This window comes from Lissotriton helveticus, chromosome 4_1, assembly GCF_964261635.1.
Source record: "Lissotriton helveticus chromosome 4_1, aLisHel1.1, whole genome shotgun sequence".
In the NCBI taxonomy this organism is placed as follows: Eukaryota; Metazoa; Chordata; class Amphibia; order Caudata; family Salamandridae; genus Lissotriton; species Lissotriton helveticus.
Window position 1 is genome coordinate 205,408,511 of NC_136063.1, and position 24,087 is coordinate 205,432,597.

The following is a 24,087-nucleotide window of genomic DNA, read 5'->3' on the forward strand; positions in this document are numbered from 1 at the left end:
GCTCCCCCACCCCCCCTGCGTGCTGTCTTTGTGCGCCTCTATCTGTCTCTTTCTTGATCCATTCCGCAGCCTCTGAATTATTCACCACTTTCCTTCTTGCTCTCGCAGCCCACTGTCACTTTATCTCTCCTTCTCTCACTGCTCCCCCTTTCTGTCACTTCTTCACTCAGCCTTAGAATTATTCCATGGTTTTCTCTTTTACCCTGTCTCCCTCTCACATTTTCTTTCTTTCTCCCATTTCCACTCCTCTCTCCCTCTCTCTTTCTCGCCTATATCTCTCTCTTTTTCTCTCATGTTCTCCATCCCATTCTCCCAAGCTTTCTCTCTCCCTCAGTCTCTCCAGCTTTCTCTCTCGCTCTCTTCTCTCCCACTCTCTCAGGGGCACCACCGTATCACTCAGGGAGACCATCACATCACTCTGGGACACCACCACATCACTCGGGGACACCACCACATCACTCCGGGGCACCTCCATATCACTCAGGGGCACCACCATATCACTCAGGGGCACCACCACATCACTCAGGGGCATCACCACATCACTCAGGGACACCACCACATCACTCAGCGGCACCACCACATCACTCAGGGACACCACCTCATCACTCAGGGACACCACCACATCACTCGGGGACACCACCACATCACTCGGGGACACCACCACATCACTCAGGGACACCACCACATCACTCAGGGACACTACCACATCACTCAGGAACACCACCACATCACTCAGGAATACCACCACATCACTCAGGGACACCACCACATCACTCTGGGACACCACCACATCACTCAGGGGCACCACCATATCACTCAGGGGCACCACCACATCACTCGGGGACCCCACCACATCACTCAGGGACACCCCCACATCACTCAGGGACACCCCCACATCACTCAGGGACAGCACCACATCACTCAGGGACACCACCACATCACTCATGAACACCACCACATCACTCAGGGACACCCCCACATCACTCGGGGACACCCCCACATCACTCGGGGACACCCCCACATCACTCGGGGACACCCCCACATCACTCGGGGACACCCCCACATCACTCGGGGACACCCCCACATCACTCGGGGACACCCCCACATCACTCGGGGACGGGGACACCACCACATCAGTCGGGGACACCACCACATCAGTCGGGGACACCACCACATCACTCAGGGGTACCACCACATCACTCCGGGGCACCACCACATCGCTCAGTGGCACCACCACATCACTCCGGGGCACCACCACATCACTCCGGGACAACACCACATCACTCAGGGACACCACCACATCACTCGGGGACACAACCACATCACTCGGGGACACCACTCAGGGACACCACCACATCACTTTGGGACACCACCACATCACTCTGGGACACCACCACATCACTCTGGGACACCACTCTGGGACACCACCACATCACTCTGGGACACCACCACATCACTCGGGGACACCACCACATCACTCGGGGACACCACTCAGGGACACCACCACATCACTCATGGACACCACCACATCACTCAGGAACACCACCACATCACTCGGGGACACCACCACATCACTCGGGGACACCACCACATCAATCGGGGACACCACCACATCACTCTGGGACAGCACCACATCACTCGGGGACACCACCACATCACTCGGGGACACCACTCAGGGACACCACCACATCACTCAGGGACACCACCACATCACTCAGTGACACCACCACAGCACTCAGTGACACCACCACATCACTCCGGGACACCACCACATCACTCCGGGACACCACCACATCACTCGGGCACACCACCACATCACTCGGGCACACCACCACATCACTCGGGGACACCACCACATCACTCGGGGACACCACCACATCACTCTGGGACACCACCACATCACTCTAATACACCACCACATCACTCTAATACACTACCATATCACTCAGCCCAACAATATCATCACTCAGCACCACAACAGCACTGTCCTTGCTTGCTACCAACAAGCATTGCCATAGCCAATAGGACTCGCATTAGGAAAGTGTAAGCTATTGGCTTTGTGAATAACAATGCTATTAATTTATATATTTTCAAAACCAACACATATTAAAAAAATGTGTCATTTACAATACCAATAGCTCACACTTTCCTAATGCGAGACCTATTGCATTGCAAATACTTGTTGTCCTCTTGGTTTTTGCCAACTCCCTTCTCCTGACCTTAGGACTCTTAGCACTTTCCCACTGTACTGCAGCCGGAGAGTGTGTGTACCCTTGCTGCACATCAGGACAGGGAGCTCACTTAATTGGGATTGGTGTTGCACCTGTGAGTGTCCTGTAAAAAGGTACACCACATACCCAGGGTGGGTGTGACACTGGCTAATAGGGGGACGCCGCACTAATTATGCTGCCCACCTGAATAGCCTGTCACAAATGTCTCATACTCAGGTTGGCCGGTCTCACTCCATAGCTAACCCTGAGGGGGCTGTTCACTACCACCAAACCTCGGTAGGTGAGTGGCTGGGTAGGTACATCTGTGTATGCACTGCCTGGGTAGGGATGAACCGCCTTGTTGGTTTTCCCTGCATGGGGGGTCAGCTCTCCCTATGGGACACTTCTTCAGTGTGGTCGATTTTCTTGCTAAGGCCTTAGGGCCTGGGGGACATTCACACTGTGAGTACAGTGTGAACATGCAAGTGCCCTTCCTACACATGATAGGAAGTGGTGCTCACCCGAGGTGTCTAAAACATTAATTAGGTTTGCCATGGCCGGCCAGTAGAGGCACACTCACACCTGTTATGGTTTAAGATCTGGCTCCAGCCTACCATTGCAGGCTGGTGTGCACACTTGCACCAGTGGTGCTCCTAAATACATGTCCAGCTTGCCATTGCAGACTGGTATGCACATTTTACCGGCGGAGCTCCTAAATACGTGTCCAGCCCGCCATTACAGGCTGGTGTATGCACTTGTGCCAATGGTGCTCCTAGCTATGTGTCCAGCCTGCCATTGCCAGCAGGTATGCGCTTTGCCCCGATGGTGCTCCTAAATATGTATTCGACCTACCCTTGAAGGCTGGTGTATGCTTTGCACCGATGGTGCTCTTGAATACGTGTCCAGCCTGTCATTGCTGGTTGGTGTGTGCTCTGCACCGACTGTGCTTCTAAATACGTGTCCAGCCTCCATTTCAGGCTGATACGCGCAATTGCGTATTTACTCAGACTGGCCTATGTGAGTCACTAGCCATCTTGAGAGGACCTTTCACTTCCACCGAATACCCCAAGGGTACCTCCTAAGGGGTGAAGCGAGTGGTAGATGAAAGGCAAGGAAGATAAACATGTACATACCCAGGTAGTGAGGAATAACCATATGTGTTTTCGCTACCTATGAGGTTTTCTCTTCCCTTAGGCTAACATGGGGAAATGGTTGAAATCACTTCAGACTGCAATAGTGGATTGCAGTGGAGCTACCGCATGAGGTTTCCTATTGTTGGATTCGCAGCGACAACCCCTTGCCAGTGGTCAAGGTGGCTTTGTCATGATTGGCGTACAAATGCCGCTACTAGAAGGTAGGCATTTATATGCTCTAAAACTCTTTGTGTGCCTTGGTGTTTGGCTCCGGTCCACACTGGAGGTTTAGGGAGCACATCTGAACATTCCCCAGCGATGGTTATTAAACACTGGGCATTCAATTGGAATGACCAACCTCTGCCAATTGTGGGCCTGGCTGCATAGATTGTAGGAAGATGTTTTGATACTTGTCCTCCGGGGCCAGATCGTGGCCCAACTAAAGATTAAGATGGCCTCATGGCAGACAGGACTGAAATTTAGGGGAGACATCTGTGGGTCACAGTGAGACCCGTTGAACCACCCCCAACTTCAAAGGCACACTTCAGTAAAACTACTGGGGACATTCTGTAGCAAAGTATGAGATACGCTTGTGGGGACATGAGATCGGAGAACATGTAAATTTGGGTGCACATTGACAGAGGATTCTGTTGTGCACAGGGATGATTACTGCAATTGAAAGGGACTGGGTGCCCTTCCCGAGTAGTGGCTGGCCTGTGGCGACTACATACTGCTGTGTGTGCCCCGTGACGTGTGCTCTCCAAAGGCTTTTTGAGCTTGCCCCCTGTTCTCTCGGAGGTCACAGGGACATCAAAGATCTCCTAAGAGGGAACTATGTCAACCTGTGACTCCTGAAGCACAGTGCCCACATTATCTGCTGGATTCCAGATGGTAGTGTGGCGTGGGCATAGAAATAAGAATTGTGCCTGGAGATCGGATCAACTTGTGTGGCTCCCCGAAGTCTGGCCCGCATATAAGGTGTGTGCCCCCGCATCGTGTAAACCTTGGCACACATAAATGTCTAGTTGGGGGTGAGCGGATTCACTGTTTGCGGAACCTGGCGTGGCCTGCTTTTTCTCTTGTATGACATGCCGACTGCATGCTCATTGTGTGATGTGTCCGATTCACAGGTTGCGACTCTTGGAGGTTGGGGCGTAATGGTACTAGTGTTTCATTCTACCTAGTCAGGCGTTGCTGAACTTGTGCCTGTGTATGTGACCAGAAGTACCTGGTGTGACCAATATCGACGTGCACTGGATGTTGTTCTTAATTTCCAGGGAGGTATGGAATTTGCAACTCCTTGATTGTATGAGTGACCAGAGGTGTCTGGTGCAGCCAAAATCGACATACACCGGACGTTGTGCCTCATTTCAGAGGAGGTACAGATTTTGCTACTCTTCATTTCATGTAACTGGAACGGTCTGGTGCGACCCGTATCGTTGCACACTCGACGTTTTGCCCGGATTACCTTAGTGCAAATCCGATCAACATGTACCTGACGGCGTGCCTCCTCCTTCCGAGAGGCCCCTCTGCTTCATTCTCTATTCATCTAGTGTTCCCTCACTTCTCCCTCAGCATGGCGTACCAACTGCCCTCTCTTCACCTGGCCTTCCCAAGCGACACTGTGTTGTCAGGTAGTATTGCCCGCCTCTGGCCCAAGTGGTGAGAGCACCTGACTGGGTGAAGGAACGCCTCCGAGAACTATCGGAAGCGGGTCAAGAGACTGTGTGACCCCCCTGTGCTTTGCAGAACTGATCTGGTGCTGAAAGGTCCTTTGAGGACATGTTGTGTTGATTATTATGTGTGTAGAATACAAATCTTATTTCCATACATCACAAGTGAAGTCTCTTTCGTGAAGTTCAAGGTATTTTTCGTGATTGAGTGCTGTGCAAATGCGTAACACATTGCCTCTGTGGTAAGCCTGACTGCTGATGGCCAAGCCGCAGGTTATACAGTGTGTGTAATCACCAGCCCTGACTGGGGTATTGCCTCGACCAATTAGAAATTGCCAGTTCCAACACACCGAAAGTTGTGATACATCTCATACAGAATTATTTGGAAAGAACGCCTACAGCATATCCCTTCCAAATAAGAATTCAGTATGCAGCTGCAAAGCCATTTTAGGAATTGGTAAAAAATGACAGACCTCTAAAAGGGCTTTTGTAAAAAATGATTTTTTTGGTCGCAAATAGTGATTCGGAGTGAAAGCAAATGTAAAAACGTTTAATACCTCTGGCCCTCAGTGTTTAATATATATCCCTTCACATCAAGTAGTAAACATTTTTTGAGAAATTATCTGACCTTCGTGACAGATTTTTTTTTAGCTTTTCTCTTGAAATAAGACATTGTCCTCCATATATTCTCCCCATAAAACTATTTGAGTGAGATTGAAAACACGTTCTTATCTTAGATGAGAAAAGGATCATCTGCTTCTGCAATGAACACAGAAAACAAAAAAAAAATTCCCTAGCCTCTTGTTTTCGACGGCTATATCACCACAGAAAACAAATTTACCAAAGCCAAAGTCTCTTGTTCCTTTCTAGTTGTTATTGCATAATTGTTTAATTGCACAGCACAGTGTTCCAACGGTTCATCCTTTCCCAGGTGAAGGCATTTTTTATCCAATTCAAGGCATCATCATCGAGGGAATGCATCCTAATAATAAAATATTTAGGGAAACGTCCTGGGGTGCCACGTGTGTTCTACAGACACCATAAATAAAAACAGCTAAATTAACTTTAAATACAGCAACACTTGAAAGGCTGAGTTTATTAAATGCAAATCTACATATATTTCCTTCCCTGTACATATATATCTTTACTGGACTGATGCATCTTTATATTTATTACTTTGCTTCTAATTCAACATCTCCAATGCACTACCCTATATCTTACCCTCTACCTCTCGCAATATATCCTCTACCTCCACTCTCTCACTCATCTCAAACCCCATTCTACTATTATGATCCCCAAAATAACCGTTTCTAGATTATCACCTATTTCTCACCCGATACCTCTCTCAATATATAATCTACCTCCCCTCTCTCACTCATCCCTAACCCCATTCTACTACTACTATGCCCAAAATAACCCTTCCTAGACCTTTCCATCCTCTACCACTCCTTGCATCATTTCATACCTCTTTTACTATTCAGATCTCCCAAACAAACCTTTCTCAACCATTTCCTCTGACTCTTCCCCCCTCCAGCTCCCCTTTACTCATCCCAAACCTCCTCCTACTGCTAGGAAAAAACAATAATAATAAGCAAAATATCAATCCTTCACTCTTCTATCCCTCTACTATCCTTTATCAATAAAAATAACAAACTTGCATGTCCACCGCTCAAATTAATTTCATATTTCCTTATGCTAATTTTCCACTAATCCCGTTTGGGTTTTGGAGTAGCGTGCCATCCGCCAAAAAGCGCTTTGACACCTCATCGGGGTAGCAAGCTTTATATAAATGAAAACACTTCCCTCTTTCATCCCTCCATTATCCTTTTTCAATCCAGATAACAGACTAACATGTCCACCGCTCAAATACATTTCATATTTCCCTATACTAATTCCCTACTAATCCTTTTTGGGTTCTGGAGTAGTGAGCTACTCGCCGAAAAGGCACTTCGACGCCTCCGCAGGGGTAGTAAGCGCTATATAAAAGCAATTACAATTATACTCTCCTACGTGACGTCTAGAAAGATAATGCTTGATTTGGTTGAACTGGTTACCTTATGTATTCCTTTCATGAAAGCACCTCTCATTCCTTGGTGATCTGTAGTCAAGAATTGGGGAATCTGACGGCTCCACAAATCAAAACAAAGAAGTTAATAAGCAAAGTGGTGTTGCCTTTGGCGTAGATTGTTCTAAATTTCTGAAACTGATTTGTCTGCTCTTGGTCACCTTCTGAACTGGGACTGCCTGGTTTACATTTAGTTTAAGCTAGCAGTGTGTTAATTTAGGTTAAAGTGAGATGCTTGACTTAGTGAAGGAATTACTATTGGGGTGTGCACCAATTTTCAGAACTGACGAGTAATTTTAGGTTTTCGAAAGTGTTGCTGAAAAAAATAATTATAAGTTTAGGGAACCAATGCTGTCAAGAATACTGTTTTATTCTTTTGCTTGGTTGTGATCGCCAAGTCTTTGTGAAAAGCAATTCTAACAAACCTGTTCTTGTTTTATTCCTCAGAAAAATTGTTTGGAGACTTTTTGAGTTGGAACATAGAGGATACCCTGTCCCAGTTTCCACTAAAACCAGGGAAGATTGCAACGTTTATTGTAAATATCAAAGTGAAGCTTGACTTCTCGTGTCAGGAGAATCTTTTGCAGGATCTTAATGATGGTAAGCTTATATGGTAAAGTGTTGTGCTCCCACAAAGACAATGTGATGTCTTCAGCTTATTTCCACAATGTTCTCTGCAATACTGATCAAGTAATTTGATTAATATATTATCATGTTATACTTCGGTAATGCTCACTGCACTGTTTTAAATTAGGGGATTGTACAAGTAGAAGGTAATTTTTTTTGCATCTTCTCTTTTATCACACCTGCAGTATATTTCTCTTAGAAAAAACATTCCTGATATGAGAGCATAAACTGGGTATGCCACTTTTTAGGTTTCGCGTCAGCGAAAGACCTATTGCTGCCCACCTAGCACGGAAGGGACCACAGACCGGGGCACGAGCGCCGATTGCACCTCGTGGACGCGCATGCCCCGCCTCCCGAGCCGTGCACATCTCTGGTAGTCAGCCATGCCTCTCATTCGCGCGCACACCAGCTGCCCATACACGCACCAGCCACCCCCAGACACGCACACACGCACCAGCTGCCCACACACGCACCAGCCACCCCCAGACACGCACACACGCACCAGCCGCCCCCACACGCACCAGCCGCCCCCAGCCCCGCACACACGCACCAGCTGCCCACACACACACCAGCCGCCCCCAGCCCCGCACACACGCACCAGCTGCCCACACACGCACCAGCCGCCCCCAGCCCCGCACACACGCACCAGCCGCCCTGGCCGCGCACACACGCACCAGCCGCCCGAGCCTGTGCACGAGCCCCCAAGGCACCAAGTCCTACTTACCGGGTGTCATCTCCTCCGCCTCCATTGACGTGGCTCACCACTTTTCTGCCGCCACCGCCGGGCTCCCCCTCCGGCATGGGAGCCCCCTCCGGCATGGGAGCCCCCTCCGGCATGGGAGCCCCGAGTCACCACTTCCATCTCTGCGAATCACTTCGTGCACGAGCTTATGGCGGAAGTCCCGCCCCACAGCAAGCATGACGCTGCCGGACTTCCGGATTTCGCGCCAGATCGGGCCGGTGGCTTGCCAGGAACTCAAGCGATTTCCAGGTACTTGTTGTTAAAGGCATTCATTCACGATTGGAAGTCTTCCGTGTTGCTTATTAGTCTTCTGACATGCATGACAACGACATGGTAACCCTTAGTGGGGAACCTGGATGGATGAGAGAATTGCATTCTGCTTGTACTTTTATATGTTATTCTTTCAATTGAAGCTGATAATCCCATCCGTTCTGTCATTGGCCTTTGAAAAACACTGTGAAGGGCACTTATTGAGTTAGATGGCTGTGTCTTTGGGACCGGTGATTAGAAAATGTGAAGTGTAGCTTAATTATTGGACTCGGAAAACCACAGACTTTTTTGGGGGGCTGAAAGATGTCTTGATTGAATCTGGACCAGTTCAGACATGCTGAGAGGCTTATTTACCTTCTACCCCCACTCTACACATGCTCTCAGAAAACCCTCCATTGTAAAAAGTTGTTTCTCAGGTTAGGCTTCTTTCATCTCTGATTTTTCCACGTGACTGCCAGTCTGTCCTACTTCTCAGTAGCCATTCTCTTTTTAAAATCCATGTTTTATGCGGAGAAGATATTTTCTGTTTGTTATGGGTATCTACGCTGCCACTTTTAAGCACACATGCTACGAGGTGAATTATTTGTACTTTGCCTTCGGATGTTTGAATTTCGTCTTAACTTCCTGTCCTTGAAACGGTCCTTGCGTGCACGCTGCTGTGCTGCATTGTAGAGTAAAATTAAGGTGTTCAAACAACAAACGGAAACTATGAAGTAACTTCATTGGTGTGATTCATTAAGTTGTTTGTACACAGGTGTGTTTGCAAATACATCAGAATGTGAAACCTACATACATAAGAAACATTATTCAGAGCTTCCTAGCTACTGCCTGTTAAAATCTGTTTAATGATATATTAGCAGAACCCAATATCTTACTTTCAGAAAGCACTTGAGGCACACATTTTCCTTTTTAACACTAATACTCTTTCCTCTCTTAATACGTACTACTGATTTATCAAAATGCCTTTCAGACGTATGATGTGTATATCAGTTCCATGTAAGATCCAAACTTCTTTTGTATATTCTGTTGTTCCAGTTTTATGTAATAAGATATACTGTGTTGTCTGTGGAGAGCTATATACCATTTTCAAACAGGTTTCAACCTGTAGGACACTGATTGCGGCTAATTGAAGAATCAGTGTGATATTCTGTAGAACTTCTTGCACTGGCACTTCATTCATTCATCAGCCGTTCACATAGGTCTGCTAGGCAGAGTGCAAATCAGTCCTAGCATGGGTTTAATAAGAAAGCGTCCTTTTTAGGTCTCGCTGGCGTTGCAGATTGAGAGTGCAGATTGAGAGTGCAGATTGAGAGTGCAGATTGAGAGTGCAGATTGAGAGTGCAGATTGAGAGTGCAGATTGAGAGTGCAGATTGAGAGTGCAGATTGAGAGTGCAGATTGAGAGTGCAGATTGAGAGTGCAGATTGAGAGTGCAGATTGAGAGTGCAGATTGAGAGTGCAGATTGAGAGTGCAGATTCAGATTCAGAGTGCAGATTCAGAGTGCAGATTCAGAGTGCAGATTCAGAGTGCAGATTCAGATTCAGAGTGCAGATTCAGAGTGCAGATTCAGATTCAGAGTGCAGATTCAGATTCAGAGTGCAGATTCAGAGTGCAGATTCAGAGTGCAGATTCAGAGTGCAGATTCAGATTCAGAGTGCAGATTCAGATTCAGAGTGCAGATTCAGAGTGCAGATTCAGAGTGCAGATTCAGAGTGCAGATTCAGATTCAGAGTGCAGATTCAGAGTGCAGATTCAGAGTGCAGATTCAGAGTGCAGATTCAGAGTGCAGATTCAGAGTGCAGATTCAGAGTGCAGATTCAGAGTGCAGATTCAGAGTGCAGATTCAGAGTGCAGATTCAGAGTGCAGATTCAGAGTGCAGATTCAGAGTGCAGATTCAGAGTGCAGATTCAGAGTGCAGATTCAGATTCAGAGTGCAGATTCAGATTCAGAGTGCAGATTCAGATTCAGAGTGCAGATTCAGATTCAGAGTGCAGATTCAGATTCAGAGTGCAGATTCAGATTCAGAGTGCAGATTCAGATTCAGAGTGCAGATTCAGATTCTGAGTGCAGATTCAGATTCTGAGTGCAGATTCAGATTGAGTGCAGATTCAGATTGAGTGCAGATTCAGATTGAGTGCAGATTCAGAGTGCAGATTCAGAGTGCAGATTCAGAGTGCAGATTCAGAGTGCAGATTCAGAGTGCAGATTCAGAGTGCAGATTCAGAGTGCAGAGTGCAGATTCAGAGTGCAGATTCAGAGTGCAGATTCAGAGTGCAGATTCAGAGTGCAGATTCAGAGTGCAGATTCAGAGTGCAGATTCAGATTCAGAGTGCAGATTCAGATTCAGAGTGCAGATTCAGATTCAGAGTGCAGATTCAGATTCAGAGTGCAGATTCAGAGTGCAGATTCAGATTCAGAGTGCAGATTCAGAGTGCAGATTCAGATTCAGAGTGCAGATTCAGAGTGCAGATTCAGATTCAGAGTGCAGATATTCAGAGTGCAGATTCAGAGTGCAGAGTGCAGATTCAGAGTGCAGATTCAGAGTGCAGAGTGCAGATTCAGAGTGCAGATTCAGATTCAGAGTGCAGATTCAGAGTGCAGATTCAGATTCAGAGTGCAGATTCAGAGTGCAGATTCAGATTCAGAGTGCAGATTCAGATTCAGAGTGCAGATTCAGAGTGCAGATTCAGATTCAGAGTGCAGATTCAGAGTGCAGATTCAGATTCAGAGTGCAGATATTCAGAGTGCAGATTCAGAGTGCAGAGTGCAGATTCAGAGTGCAGATTCAGAGTGCAGATTCAGAGTGCAGATTCAGAGTGCAGATTCAGAGTGCAGATTCAGATTCAGAGTGCAGATTCAGAGTGCAGATTCAGATTCAGAGTGCAGATTCAGAGTGCAGATTCAGATTCAGAGTGCAGATATTCAGAGTGCAGATTCAGAGTGCAGAGTGCAGATTCAGAGTGCAGATTCAGAGTGCAGAGTGCAGATTCAGAGTGCAGATTCAGATTCAGAGTGCAGATTCAGAGTGCAGATTCAGAGTGCAGAGTGCAGATTCAGAGTGCAGATTCAGATTCAGAGTGCAGATTCAGAGTGCAGATTCAGAGTGCAGATTCAGATTCAGAGTGCAGATTCAGAGTGCAGATTCAGATTCAGAGTGCAGATTCAGAGTGCAGATTCAGATTCAGAGTGCAGATTCAGAGTGCAGATTCAGAGTGCAGATTCAGAGTGCAGATTCAGAGTGCAGATTCAGAGTGCAGATTCAGAGTGCAGATTCAGAGTGCAGATTCAGAGTGCAGATTCAGAGTGCAGATTCAGAGTGCAGATTCAGAGTGCAGATTCAGAGTGCAGATTCAGAGTGCAGATTCAGAGTGCAGATTCAGAGTGCAGATTCAGATTCAGAGTGCAGATTCAGATTCAGAGTGCAGATTCAGATTCAGAGTGCAGATTCAGATTCAGAGTGCAGATTCAGATTCAGAGTGCAGATTCAGATTCAGAGTGCAGATTCAGATTCAGAGTGCAGATTCAGATTCAGAGTGCAGATTCAGATTCAGAGTGCAGATTCAGATTCAGAGTGCAGATTCAGATTCAGAGTGCAGATTCAGAGTGCAGATTCAGATTCAGAGTGCAGATTCAGATTCAGAGTGCAGATTCAGAGTGCAGATTCAGATTCAGAGTGCAGATTCAGATTCAGAGTGCAGATTCAGAGTGCAGATTCAGATTCAGAGTGGAGAAGTGTGGCTCACTGGTTAGAGGAGGCAGACCCGGACGCTGAGATCAGACCCGGGACCAGGGTTCAATTCCTGACGCGGCATGGTCTTGAGCCCAAAATGTCCACGGACTCAGTAATTCTCGCTTCGGTGCCTACTCGAATCACAGGTTCACACTCTGCAACTCTGGGCAATAGCTTGCTTAATCTCCACTACGGCCCCCCGCGGCGGGATGCCTGGCTTTCACCTTGGGGATACCCAGTAGGGGCTATTTCACAGGGAAAAACCAGGACGGGTTCCCAATGCAAAGCGCTTTGAGACCTGGCGGTGATATTGCGCTATATAAAAACCCATCCATCCATCCATCCATCCAGAGTGCAGAGTGCAGATTCAGAGTGCAGATTCAGAGTGCAGAGTGCAGAGCGCAGATTCAGAGTGCAGAACCAGAGTGCAGAGTGTGAGTGCAGCGTGCAGATTCAAGATTCAGAGTGCAGATTTAGAGTGCAGATGCAGAGTGCAGTTAAAATGTTGCTAGGCTAGGGCTTTAAAGACACCCCAAACGTGGAAAAGACTGCTGTTTTTCTTTGGTTTTGTCCAATCTTGTTAATAATACATGGTTTGGAAAATGCCCTATGCTTCGCCTACGTGTATTTGGCAGAATTTGAAAAGTCATACTGCAATGATACAATAGTAAGCTGTGCCTTTAATTTGCAGATTCAATGATGCAGCATGGAGTTGAGGCCCATTTATGAGCTAGGACGCCTACCCCTTCTCGTTACATTGTTTGATCTATAATGTTAGTGTCCTAAACGGCTATTTTCCTTGTAAAGAAAACTCTAGCTACAAGGAAATTTCAGCATATGGGGTAGTATTTGCAATTCATTCTGCATATAAACACCATGTTGCCATTTGTTTTTAAATATGGACTTGTGCTGCAATGATTTAAAATGTAGTGGGCGTTAACTCCACCCAGAGGTGATCCTACAATTCTTTCATCTCATGCCATTGAAGGTTTTATGCATCATTCCGCCTCATATGGAATGCTTACATTGCAACATATGAGGGACTAGTTTCCATCCCAACAGAACCCTGAATGAATAAGACAATAAGGTTTCTGCCTCATTGATACATTGTATACAGCAAGTAATAATTTATTGTGTTTTGTGCTTTCACTGTAGCAGGCTTTTTAATAATTTAGTTATCACTCAAAATGCAAGCTAGACCTACTGGCTTTGCCAGTGCATGTTGTTTTATTTGTATTCTCGTTCAATGATGTTGTATTTTTCTTGTTTCCTTTTGTTGTCCTCTGAAACTGTCTAAATACCAGTCAGCCCATAATTACGTGTCCCGACTGAAAGCTCCTAAGTGTTGGCAAATATGCATCCGAGGTCATCATTAACTGGCAGGTATGGCGTGAGAGGCAAACAAAAATACTTTAATCGCATGCTTCTTGGCCTGGGGAGTGTGATTTGAATCTCTGATCTATCATGTAAACTTTTTTTTTTTTTAAAAGACGGAAGCGCTAATATTCCCACGGTCGGCAGGATTGCCCCTTATGATCTGTCCCTTGCAGGGTTTATTTTTGTACAAAGAGTAGTAAAGTCCTGCTGTCCAAGTCACACGAGCCTTGGGGCATACTAAACTCCTCTGTGATTGAAGCTACTGTTGGTACGAACCAACTGGCCCAAATGGGGGTTCCGGTGAAAAACGTTGCATGAAAACGCCCATCGCTAGCATTCTGTTAACACTCAGCATTTCTTGGCTTTTAATCACGGTGTAATATGTTGCTTTACAAGTACCGTTAGGGGCTAGCAGGTGATACTGCCTTCAGGGCGCTCCGATGTTAGCGCTGCTCCCCCCTTCCATGCTGGATGGAGGCGGCCGCTCAGGAGAAACTTTGTTGCTGTCCGGCAGGAGCTGTCAGGGGCCGCCGGGGGCAGCGAAGGGAGCCGGCGGACGGCTGCCTGTCCCCGCTGGTAGCTCTCGCCGCCTCGGGCCTCTCGTTTGTGTACAGTGCGCCGGGAGCCACCACAATGCCGGTCCGAAGAAGCGGAGGGCCCCAGACCCCGCTCAAGGTAGGTGTCGCCCCGTGTTTGGGAAGTTGGGGGGGGGCTCCGTCGGTGTTCCCACGCTGCCATGAAACTTGCAGCGCAGTACAGACGAGACCGCCACTGCGCAGGACAGCGGCGCGTGACGGTAAGTGGTCTGTGCAGTTCTCTCAGCTGGGATGAAAAACTAGTATTCAGAAAGAGAGACGGCTCCAGCCAAACTTATTTAAAGCACCCAGCTGCCTTATGTAGACGTCTATCAAGGCGACGTTCACGTGCGTGTATTTTTCAAGAATTAGTTCGTGAACCTTGCATTGACCCGTTGTGTACCTGCAGAACTGACTGCGCCCTTCATCTTTACCAGGTCGATCTAGAGCTCGATTTAGGTGTAGAATCACGCATTCGGACCGGTCATGTTCTGCTGGGAGCTCAGTAATTACACAAGTGCTTGCCGAACGTGCGCCGCTTTATTTCCTGCCCCACTTTATTTCCTGCCCATCACCTGAAAGATCGGTGCAGTCTTTGAGACTTATTGCCTGGTCTTTAGGGAGCTTCAGTCAGAGGTGGGCAGTGCTTTATTATGGAGAAGAATACGTCCTAGCGCCTACATGTTTCTAAGAATGTTGCTGGCGTTGTTGCAGAATGACGGGGTTGCCAAATGCCAAGGCCGTCTAGTCTGTATGTCACACCATGTCTGTTTATCCACCAGTATAGCTTTCCTGCACCTAGGTTGGACACGCCTGGGTTCCTTTTCATCTGTGTGTTCTCCCTTTGCCACTGTTGTCGGTCTTGCTCTCCCTCTTTCTTTCCGCCGTTGGGTCAAAGACTAATGGCTATCAATGAGTTCCGTCCCCAAAGAAGAGTGCCGGTGGGCCCCGCCTGCACCACCGGATAACATGAAGTCCTGGGGATGGGGTGGTTGTGTGGGCTGGAACAGTCTGTGTTGAGACCTCTGGCACGATTGTGTGGAGCCCCCACTACCCCGTTGTAGCATTTTGCGTTAGCGGGGCCGTCCCTCGAACAGATCACCTGAGTTTCTTATTTACTTTCATTTTCATGTCAAGGGCCGCCCGCCCAGCAGTCTCAACTCTGGCTGCACACTAGATACCTTGTGCCCCCCTCGCCTCAAAGTAACCAGCATTTGGCAGAGACCGCCCCCTGCATAAAAACACACGGTACATTTACAGACATCAAGCCAGTGTCTTTTCCACTTTAGAGAAGTGCGCACAGCATGTACAGTGCTGAGTCTTGTATAAGTTTACTAAAAACAATAGAGTTGCCAACCTTCACTTCTGTTCTTTCATATGATAGGTCTGAGAGCGGAAACGTATATGGTGTGGGGGGGCTCTGTGTGGGGGGGCTCTGTGTGGGTGTGTCGGGAGGGCTCTGTGTGGGGGGCTCTGTGTGGGTGTGTGTGGAGAGGGCTCTGTGTGGGGGGGCTCTGTGTGGGGAGGGCTCTGTGTGGGTGTGTGGGGAGGGCTCTGTGTGGCTGTGTGTGTGGGGGGGGCTGTGTGTGTGGGGGGGCTCTGTGTGGGGGGCTCTCGGTGTGTGTGGCATTTGCGAGAGATTAAGCTATTGGCATTGTAAATGACAATGCCATTTATTTATCTGTTTTCAAAATCAACTCATAAATAAAAAGGTTGCCATTTACAATGCCAATAGCTCTAACTTTTGCAAAGGCGAAACCGTTGCATTGTAAATGCTTGTTTTAACCAAGCGGCTACAGATGGTTCAGAACCAAGAGGCCAGACTGATTCACCAGCAACCCAGGTGGCAATCTGCCACCCCCCTTTTAAGAAACCTACACTGACTTCCCATTCCCCAACTCTGCGCCTTTAAAATGGGATGTCTAATTTTTAAATCCCTACAGGATCAGGGCCCCAAATTCATAGATAGTCTCATATCAAGGTACACTCCCTCACGTAACCTGCGCTCAGCCCATCTCCAGCTTCTAACAACCCCCTCTTTCAAGCTAAAGCGACAAGGGGGATGTAGGTTTGACTCCTTAGCTCCTAGATTGTGGAACTCTTTCCCTTTAGAGATCAGGTCATGCACTGACATTATGCATTTCAGGAAAAGTCTTAAGACATGGCTGTTTGTGCAGGCCTATGAATAATCTTTCCATTGGGTTCGGCTAATTCTAGACTCAGCGCCAGGAAACCAACTGGTGTACGTGTGCTTTATAAAATTCTTATAACATAACATAAAACACTGTTGACAAAGGAAAAGTTGATGTGGTAAAGATGTAGGACCTTCTGGAGATAAAGAGTACATAAAGAAAAGAGTTGTGGTGATGTCCAGAGTAAAGTTTAGATTCTTAATACGGCACAATTCACAGTTACTAGACAGTTGCTGGATGGAGACGAAAGAGTGCTTTTTGTAATTTGGTGTAAATCTGATCAGTAGTTTTGGAGTTATTGAAGAAATGAAAATGTGTATATCTAGGACTGCGGATCCTTCGAAATACACTGGTACCTATGGGCACCCACAAATCCGGGCAGAAAGCAAGGCTTCGATTGGCTGGCTGTATGGGTGTGTGAGTGGCTACGAAGGTCAATACGTCTGTGAATAGCTGTATTGCTGAGTGTATGTCTGTGTGAGTGGCTGTATGGGTGCTTGAATGGTTCTGTGAGTGGCTGTATGAATGAGTGGGTGTATGATTGGCTTTATGGAGGAGTGAGTGGGTGTGAGTACTGGTATGGGTCTGTGAATGAGTATGGGAGTGGTTGCGTGAGTGGGCGTACGAGAGGTTGTATGGGGGTGTGAATGATTCTGTGGATGATGTCATCAGTGATGTCATTTGAGATGTCATCAGTGATGTCACTGATCATGTCATGCATGATATAATATGTGAGGTCATAAGCAGTGCATTGCAGGGGCGTGAGTTATAGTTAGCTCAGGTAACTATAACTGCTGGATTTTAATGGTTTTGTACAAGTGAAATCTGAGCCTAACAATAACGTCTCTGTAACCTTTCTTTTTTTCAGTGAATTTCTATGGTTTTTATAGATCTTTTTCCTCAATAGAACTCCCCTGCAGCCTTTATTTTTTTCAGTGAATTTCAAAAAATTTGTTTTAACTATTCCCTAACTATAACGTCCCTGTAACGTGTTTTTTTTAAAGTAAATGTCCAATGGTTTTTTAACTACAAGGAGCATTTACAGAGTGGTGGAGAAAGGGTGTGGGGCCTTCGATGATCTCATAGAACCCCAGTTAGTTACCTCGTTGGACACCTTCCATTCTCCTACAGAGGACTCTTTTAACCAGTTGGCTCAAAGGGTGTCCTCAGGTTCCCCATTGGATCCTTTTCCTCATAAAATCTGGAAAACACTGGGGGAAGAAACGTTACCATTGCTATGGAAGATCATCTGCAAGTCACTGGAGGAAGGTGTCGCACCAGAGGCTTGGAAGCAAGCTATTGTAACTCCATTACTTAAAAAATCATCCCTGGACCCTTCCGACCCAGCGAGCTTCAGACCAATCTCCTTACTGCCCTATCCGGTCAAAATCCTTGAAAAAGTAGTTAGTAAAAGTCTATCTTGTTATCTAGAGGATAATTTATTGCCGGATAGGGATCAGTTTGGTTTCCGCCCGGGACATGGGACTGAGACCGCACTGGTAATGGTAATGAATAACCTGCGAATGTGGCTGACAATGGGGTTTCATCTGTCCTGGTATTATTGGACATGTCAGCTGCATTCGACACAGTTAGCCGTGCTGCGCTCGTTGAGAGACTGGAAGACATAGGGGTAAAAGGACAGGCTCTAAAATGGTTACGATCCTACCTGTCTGGAACACAACAGGCGGTATCTTTATCGCCATTTACCTCTGACATGTCCCCAGTACTCCATGGGGTACCACAGGGTTAGGCAATAAGCCCGATCCTATTTAACATCTATCAACGTCCTTTATTCCCCATTATTAAATCTTTTGTGGTAGATCTAATCAACTATGCAGATGACACTCAACTTGTGTTCTCATTGGAGGGGAAAAGAGCGGTATCTATTAATACCTTCCAGGAGTGCATGTGTCAAACTGCAGGTTGGCTTAAGAGAAATGCCCTACAATTTAATGAGGGAAAAACGGAGGTAATATACTGTTCTGCCACGAGAATGTCCCGACACCTACCTATAGAGTTAAAGCTCACTCCTGAGGGTGACTCTTTGGCCTCGGCTAAAGTGGTGCGCTATTTGGGAGTCATGGTAGATGAAAACCTCCAAATGGATGCACAGGCCAATAAAACTGCCAGTATCTGCCTTTCCTTGCTCTGAATTTTACAGAAAATCCTTCCCCTACTCCCTGAGAACACCCGTCCTCTTGTAGTGAGGAGCATAATACTGAGTAGACTGCACTATTGCAACTCCCTGTACTTGGGAGCACCACAATATATTGTAGAGGGGTTGCAGAGAGTTCAATCGATGGCAGCAAAGCTGGCCTTAAATAGACAACGTAGATCCTCTAAAACACTGGCCTTAAGAGACCTCCATTGGTTGCCCATTGGGGAGAGAATTTGTTTCAAATCCCTCTGTATTGTGTATAAGGCAGTACATGGCCAGGGCCCAGGTCCTCTACAAGAAACATTCACCTGGTACAATCCAAGGAGGCAGCTCCGTTCTTCAAATTCTAGTCTGATTACTACCACCAGATTTAAGAGGTCTCGGAAAGGTGGTAGAGCTTTTAGAGTGATGGCCTCCCGTATCTGGAATGAACTGCCCTTAATTCTTAGACAGGCCAGCTCGTTGATTGGCTTTAGGAAGAGCCTGAAAACTTGGCTCTTCCCAAGGAATGTGTCCTAAGTCTGTTTCTATAGATAACTGATTCTGTTTTTTTCAGAGCTTTTCTTTGATCCAAGCGCCAGATACCCATAGGGTGGCAGTTTTGCGCTATATAAGTTCCCAATACAATACAATACAATCCCAATGTGTGGGACTTACTGGAGGTAACAGAAGGGGTTGTTGGCCCCCAAGGGCCCTCAGCAGCCAAGGGGAATTAACCCCTAACCAGGAAGCGTGTTTGCAGAGTGGTGAAGAAAGATAGAAGCTGTGTGCTCATAACAGGCTGTTTCCATACCTTTATATTAACACACACATCTCATTGTATACATGAATTCTCTTCCTAAAGTGTAGTAGCCAAAAATATAACAAATGGTTGTCTCTCAGTTAGTTTTGACTTTATGGACTAATTTCAAGTTTTCAAATATTCTGCTGATTGTTCCAAATTCCACCCCGGTCCACTCCATATCACAAGCACGTCGTGAAACTCTACCCCTGCGTAATGTGGCAATCCCCTGTTAGGTTCATAAAAACATGTTATTGTTCGAAATAATGCTTGTTAATGTTAGTGTACTCACAGGCAGACTTACTGCCAATAGTTATTCCTATTGCTTGTAAATCGTTTCAGTTAAATTAATTGTTAACAGTGTATTTTTCATAAGTGACATAAATATCTCCCTTGGTGCTCCAGCTTCCACCTGTTCATGTAACATGTGTCTGTCATTTGCACGCCCACAGCGTGTGGAATAGATTCATATACATTTGACACGTTTCATGTTGGTAAAACCAGGGTATCTTGTAACCTTTTCTCAGAAACAGTCTATGAAGTCCATTGTATCATTCAACAATATTGGAATAAAGCAGATGTGTTAATAGCCAACTTATTTTTGTGGATTTTCTAATAAATTGTCATTGTCTGATAATATTTAGCTGCTGCGGCCTCCAGACTCCTCCCAGACCTTCCACATGATGATAGCTTTCTGTACACTCCCAGGCCCGCGAGCCTACGGTGCCAGATTTTTTTTTCTTCTTGACCTAGAAACACATATCAGCTGTGCCAGATGTCTGTTTTTTCATCATGTGCCAGTTAGGCCAGGGTAGGCCTCTCAACACAAACACTCGATTCCACTGAGGAAAGCCATGCCTATTTATTTATTTATTTATTTATTTATTTTGAAACTTGTAGAGCGCGCGGCTACCCCCAACGGGGGTGTCCCGGCGCTTAGACTGTGAGCTAAAAAAGAGTATAGCCTATAACAATGAGAATAGCCAGGTTTTAAGACGGCTACGGAAGAGTGTTTCAGAGGAAACAAATCTAAGATCTAAGGGGAGACTATTCCATAGTTTAGCCGTCATAACTGCAAAGGCTCTGCCGCCCGTTCTGGTGCGGCGAAATCGAGGGACAACAATGAGGCGCAGATTGTTAGATCGCAAAGATCGCACTGACTGAGATAGTGTTAGTCTCTTGCGTAAATAGTCCGGTCCCGTTCCATTGAGGGCCCGAAAAGCAAGAGTTAGCATTTTGAACTTAATACGACTCGCGATTGGAAGCCAGTGGAGTTCTTTACGGTAGGCTGCAACTGAGTGTCGTACAGGGATGTTGCCAATCAGCCTCGCTGCCGCGTTCTGAACAATCTGTAGGCGTTCAATTTGATATTGGGGGGCCCCGGCATAGAGGCTGTTGGCGTAATCCAGATGTGATGTTATTAAGGCCTGCGTGACCGTTCTGCGAGCGTCTAATGGCAAAAAAGGAAAGATCTTTCGCATCATCCGCAGTTTCCCAAAACAGGCAGCAGTAACCTTATTAATTTGGGGATTGCACGACAGAGTATCATCGAACTGAAAACCCAGATTGCGAACAGTGTGAACAGGAATGGGGGGAGGATTCAGCACGGTCGGCCACCACAAGGTAGAGGAAATGGTAATTTTTTGCTTAAAAAACAAGACCTCCGTCTTGTCAGTGTTAAGTCGTAGATGGTTGGATGCCATCCAGGAACATACTTCACTCAGACAGTGGCGAAAACTGGCGAGACTGGAGTCAGAGTGATCTCTAAAAGAAAACATAAGCTGTGTGTCATCAGCATAAGAGATCACTCTGACCCCAAGTGACTCGACCACCTTCGCCAGGGGGGCCAGATACACATTGAAAAACAATGGGCTCAGGGCAGAGCCCTGCGGCACTCCACAGACAAGGGGTTTACGTTCCGATTGGAAAGGTCTAAGAAGGACCCTCTGCGTTCGACCTTGAAGAAAGGAGCTGATCCACGATAGAGCCGAACCACCCAGTCCAATCTGCTCCAGTCGATCTAGAAGTATCTTATGGGATACCGTATCGAAAGCGGCGGAATGCCTACTACTGTACAGAATTGTCGCCTGTTATTTTATGTATAAAAAGCGAAAATAATAGAGGCCGCAAGACTTTTTTTGGGACATTTTTATCCCCATCTAAAAACCAAAAATATCTGCCATTGCAACTGTTTCATAACTGCATGTTTATCTTTCTATTTGTGCAATAAGTACCTCTTTTTTTTTACACAACAGAGGATGCAAGTTGCATTCAAATAAATATTAAAAGGGTATCCACTATAGTTTGTTCCAGTCACTTTCTTTTATGAAAATGTAGCCAAAAGGAGAGCTTATGAAGGTTGAGGTTCGACCCCTGTGGGTTTTTGGTGTGTAAATTGTTTTTGTCAAGGTGTTGAGCACAACATTACCACGGAGCTACAACCCAGCCAAAACATCTACAATCACAACTACACAACAGAGTGCTGTGGGCATTTTTGATGTGCAAAGAATGTAAATCCCATCAGTAAAATGGTTCAAAATTACCATAATGCAAATAATACTTGATTTCCCCCCCTAATTCCCCAAACTCCCCTCTCCCCCATACACCCAGGCTTCAGAAGGAGAACCCCCCCTCACCAACCATGTCAGGCACCCCATGAGCCATACATTACTCGCCTACACCCCGTCTGAGTTCTACATTACAATACTCCAATATAGGAGGCAACCTCCTACGTACTCAGATAAGCCCAAGGTCCTCCATCAGGGATGAAGCATAGAGCTTGGAGGACCTCCACTCAGCATCGTATATTCCGGCTTCCATTTAGCCTCACATGGTAGGTGAGTACCATTGGTGTTGCTTGTTAACCATTCCATGGTGAGAATGGTCCAAGGTCGGTGGTGCTGCTGAGTGAGCGGAGGACAATCCATCGTTTTATAAATGATAGTCAAGTTAGTGGCTCCCAGACATTGCAATTATGCACCACTTGTGTTTCACCATTGGCTTTAATTCCCTGGCCTTTAGTCCCAAGAGCATCATCCCTGGAATAAACTGAACAGGATATCTCAGTATGATTTTAAGCATGCTTGCTACCCCCTCCCAGAAGGACCGAACCTTCTGGCATGGCATTCAGATGTATATTGCCTCCCCCCAGTGCCCCTCAACCCTGTCAACATCTGGGAGACGTGTTGTGATACTTGCGATGCAGCCAGGAATGGGTGTAGTGCCAACCAAACCACACCTTGTAGGGTATTTCCCTGCCCCAAATCAGCGTGATTGATGAGTGTATGTCTCTTTCCAGCCATTCCCATTGTTTTGTTGTGATCTTTTTCCCAAGACATTGATCCCATTCCCCATTCTGTGTCCTTGTACGTGGTACTTCCTGTGCCAATAATATCCAATATAAATTGGAAATAGAACTTCCAGTGCCTGCAACTTAAGAAAGAATGTTTTGAATGGGGTCTTGTCCCTTGTGGCCACTGAGCAGACAGTGGGGTGTGTTCTCCAGTGGTGGATTTGTGCATAAGGGTGACATTCTTTCTCCGGGGAATCAAAGTCTACCTTACATTGCAGGAAGGTCTTGAGGGATGAGACAGTGATCATGTTGGAAATCATTCTACACCCTCAGCCCTCCAATTTTGGAAGGCCCATCACTCCAGAGAAGGGGTGACATAAGTAGTATAGTAAATTATGCACCGGGGTGTGTTACCAGCCCCTTTGATGTAATGTAGATGTCCCATGTTTACAGTGTAGTGCTGAGGTAGCCATTAGAGAGTCTGTGTTGCTTGCCAATCTAGGTTAAGTCCCAAAGAGGTCTCCGCACTATGGCAGGGTTCATCTGACGATAATTCTTTTCAGAGTCTAGCATGGACCATACTATACCTAGTCTTAGTTGAGCGTCTGTCTAGTAGTGTGGGATACAGGGCAGGATCAAGCCTCATGCCTCCCTGAACAAACCAGAGGTTTCTGGAGAACCCTCAGTGACCTTACACAAAAAATCATAGCAATTGTTGTTGGATCTACTTTAAACGTGCCCTATCCACCCATAATGGGAGAGCCTGGGACATGTAGAGTAGTGGGAGGAGGTACATTCTTTAGTGTTTAGTGTTGACTTTACTGATTCAGGAGAGCATCAGGTTTCCCCATGGCTCCAGGTCCTTTTTTTCATGACCTCCATCTAGGTGGGTAATTAGTAAGGAATAATTCCCATGGGGTTTTAGGAATCTACACTCTGAGATACTTGATGGATCTCTTGGTCCATTGAAAGGGAAGTGAGGGAGTTAAGGCCACCACCTCTTCTTCCCTGAGGGTTAGATTCAGTGCCTCTGATTTATTGCAGTTGATTTTGTATCTTTGATCAGTTTCAAAGTATTTAACGAGATCCAGTGATAGAAGCACATAGTCGGCTTATAAGGAGAGCTCATATTCTCCCTTACCTTTTTGGAGGTGGTGGGCACGAGTTGAAGCTAAGACACTCCCATCCATCCCCCCCCCCCAGCCTCAGCCCAAGGCCAGGAATGAAAGCGGGAGTGAGAAAAGACTGCCACCAGTAAGAT

General features: G+C 46.5%; 1 protein-coding gene across 1 annotated transcript in view; it reads left to right on the forward strand.

Annotated features, from left to right (window-relative positions):
- Positions 1 to 24,087, forward strand: part of TRAPPC9 (trafficking protein particle complex subunit 9) — a 2,424,721-nt gene that overhangs the window by 762,289 nt on the left and 1,638,345 nt on the right. Inside the window, exon 16 of the mRNA XM_078686702.1 lies at positions 7,529 to 7,681. Within this exon, the coding sequence (XP_078542828.1) occupies positions 7,529 to 7,681 (153 nt within the window). The remainder of the gene's footprint in view (positions 1 to 7,528; positions 7,682 to 24,087) is intronic.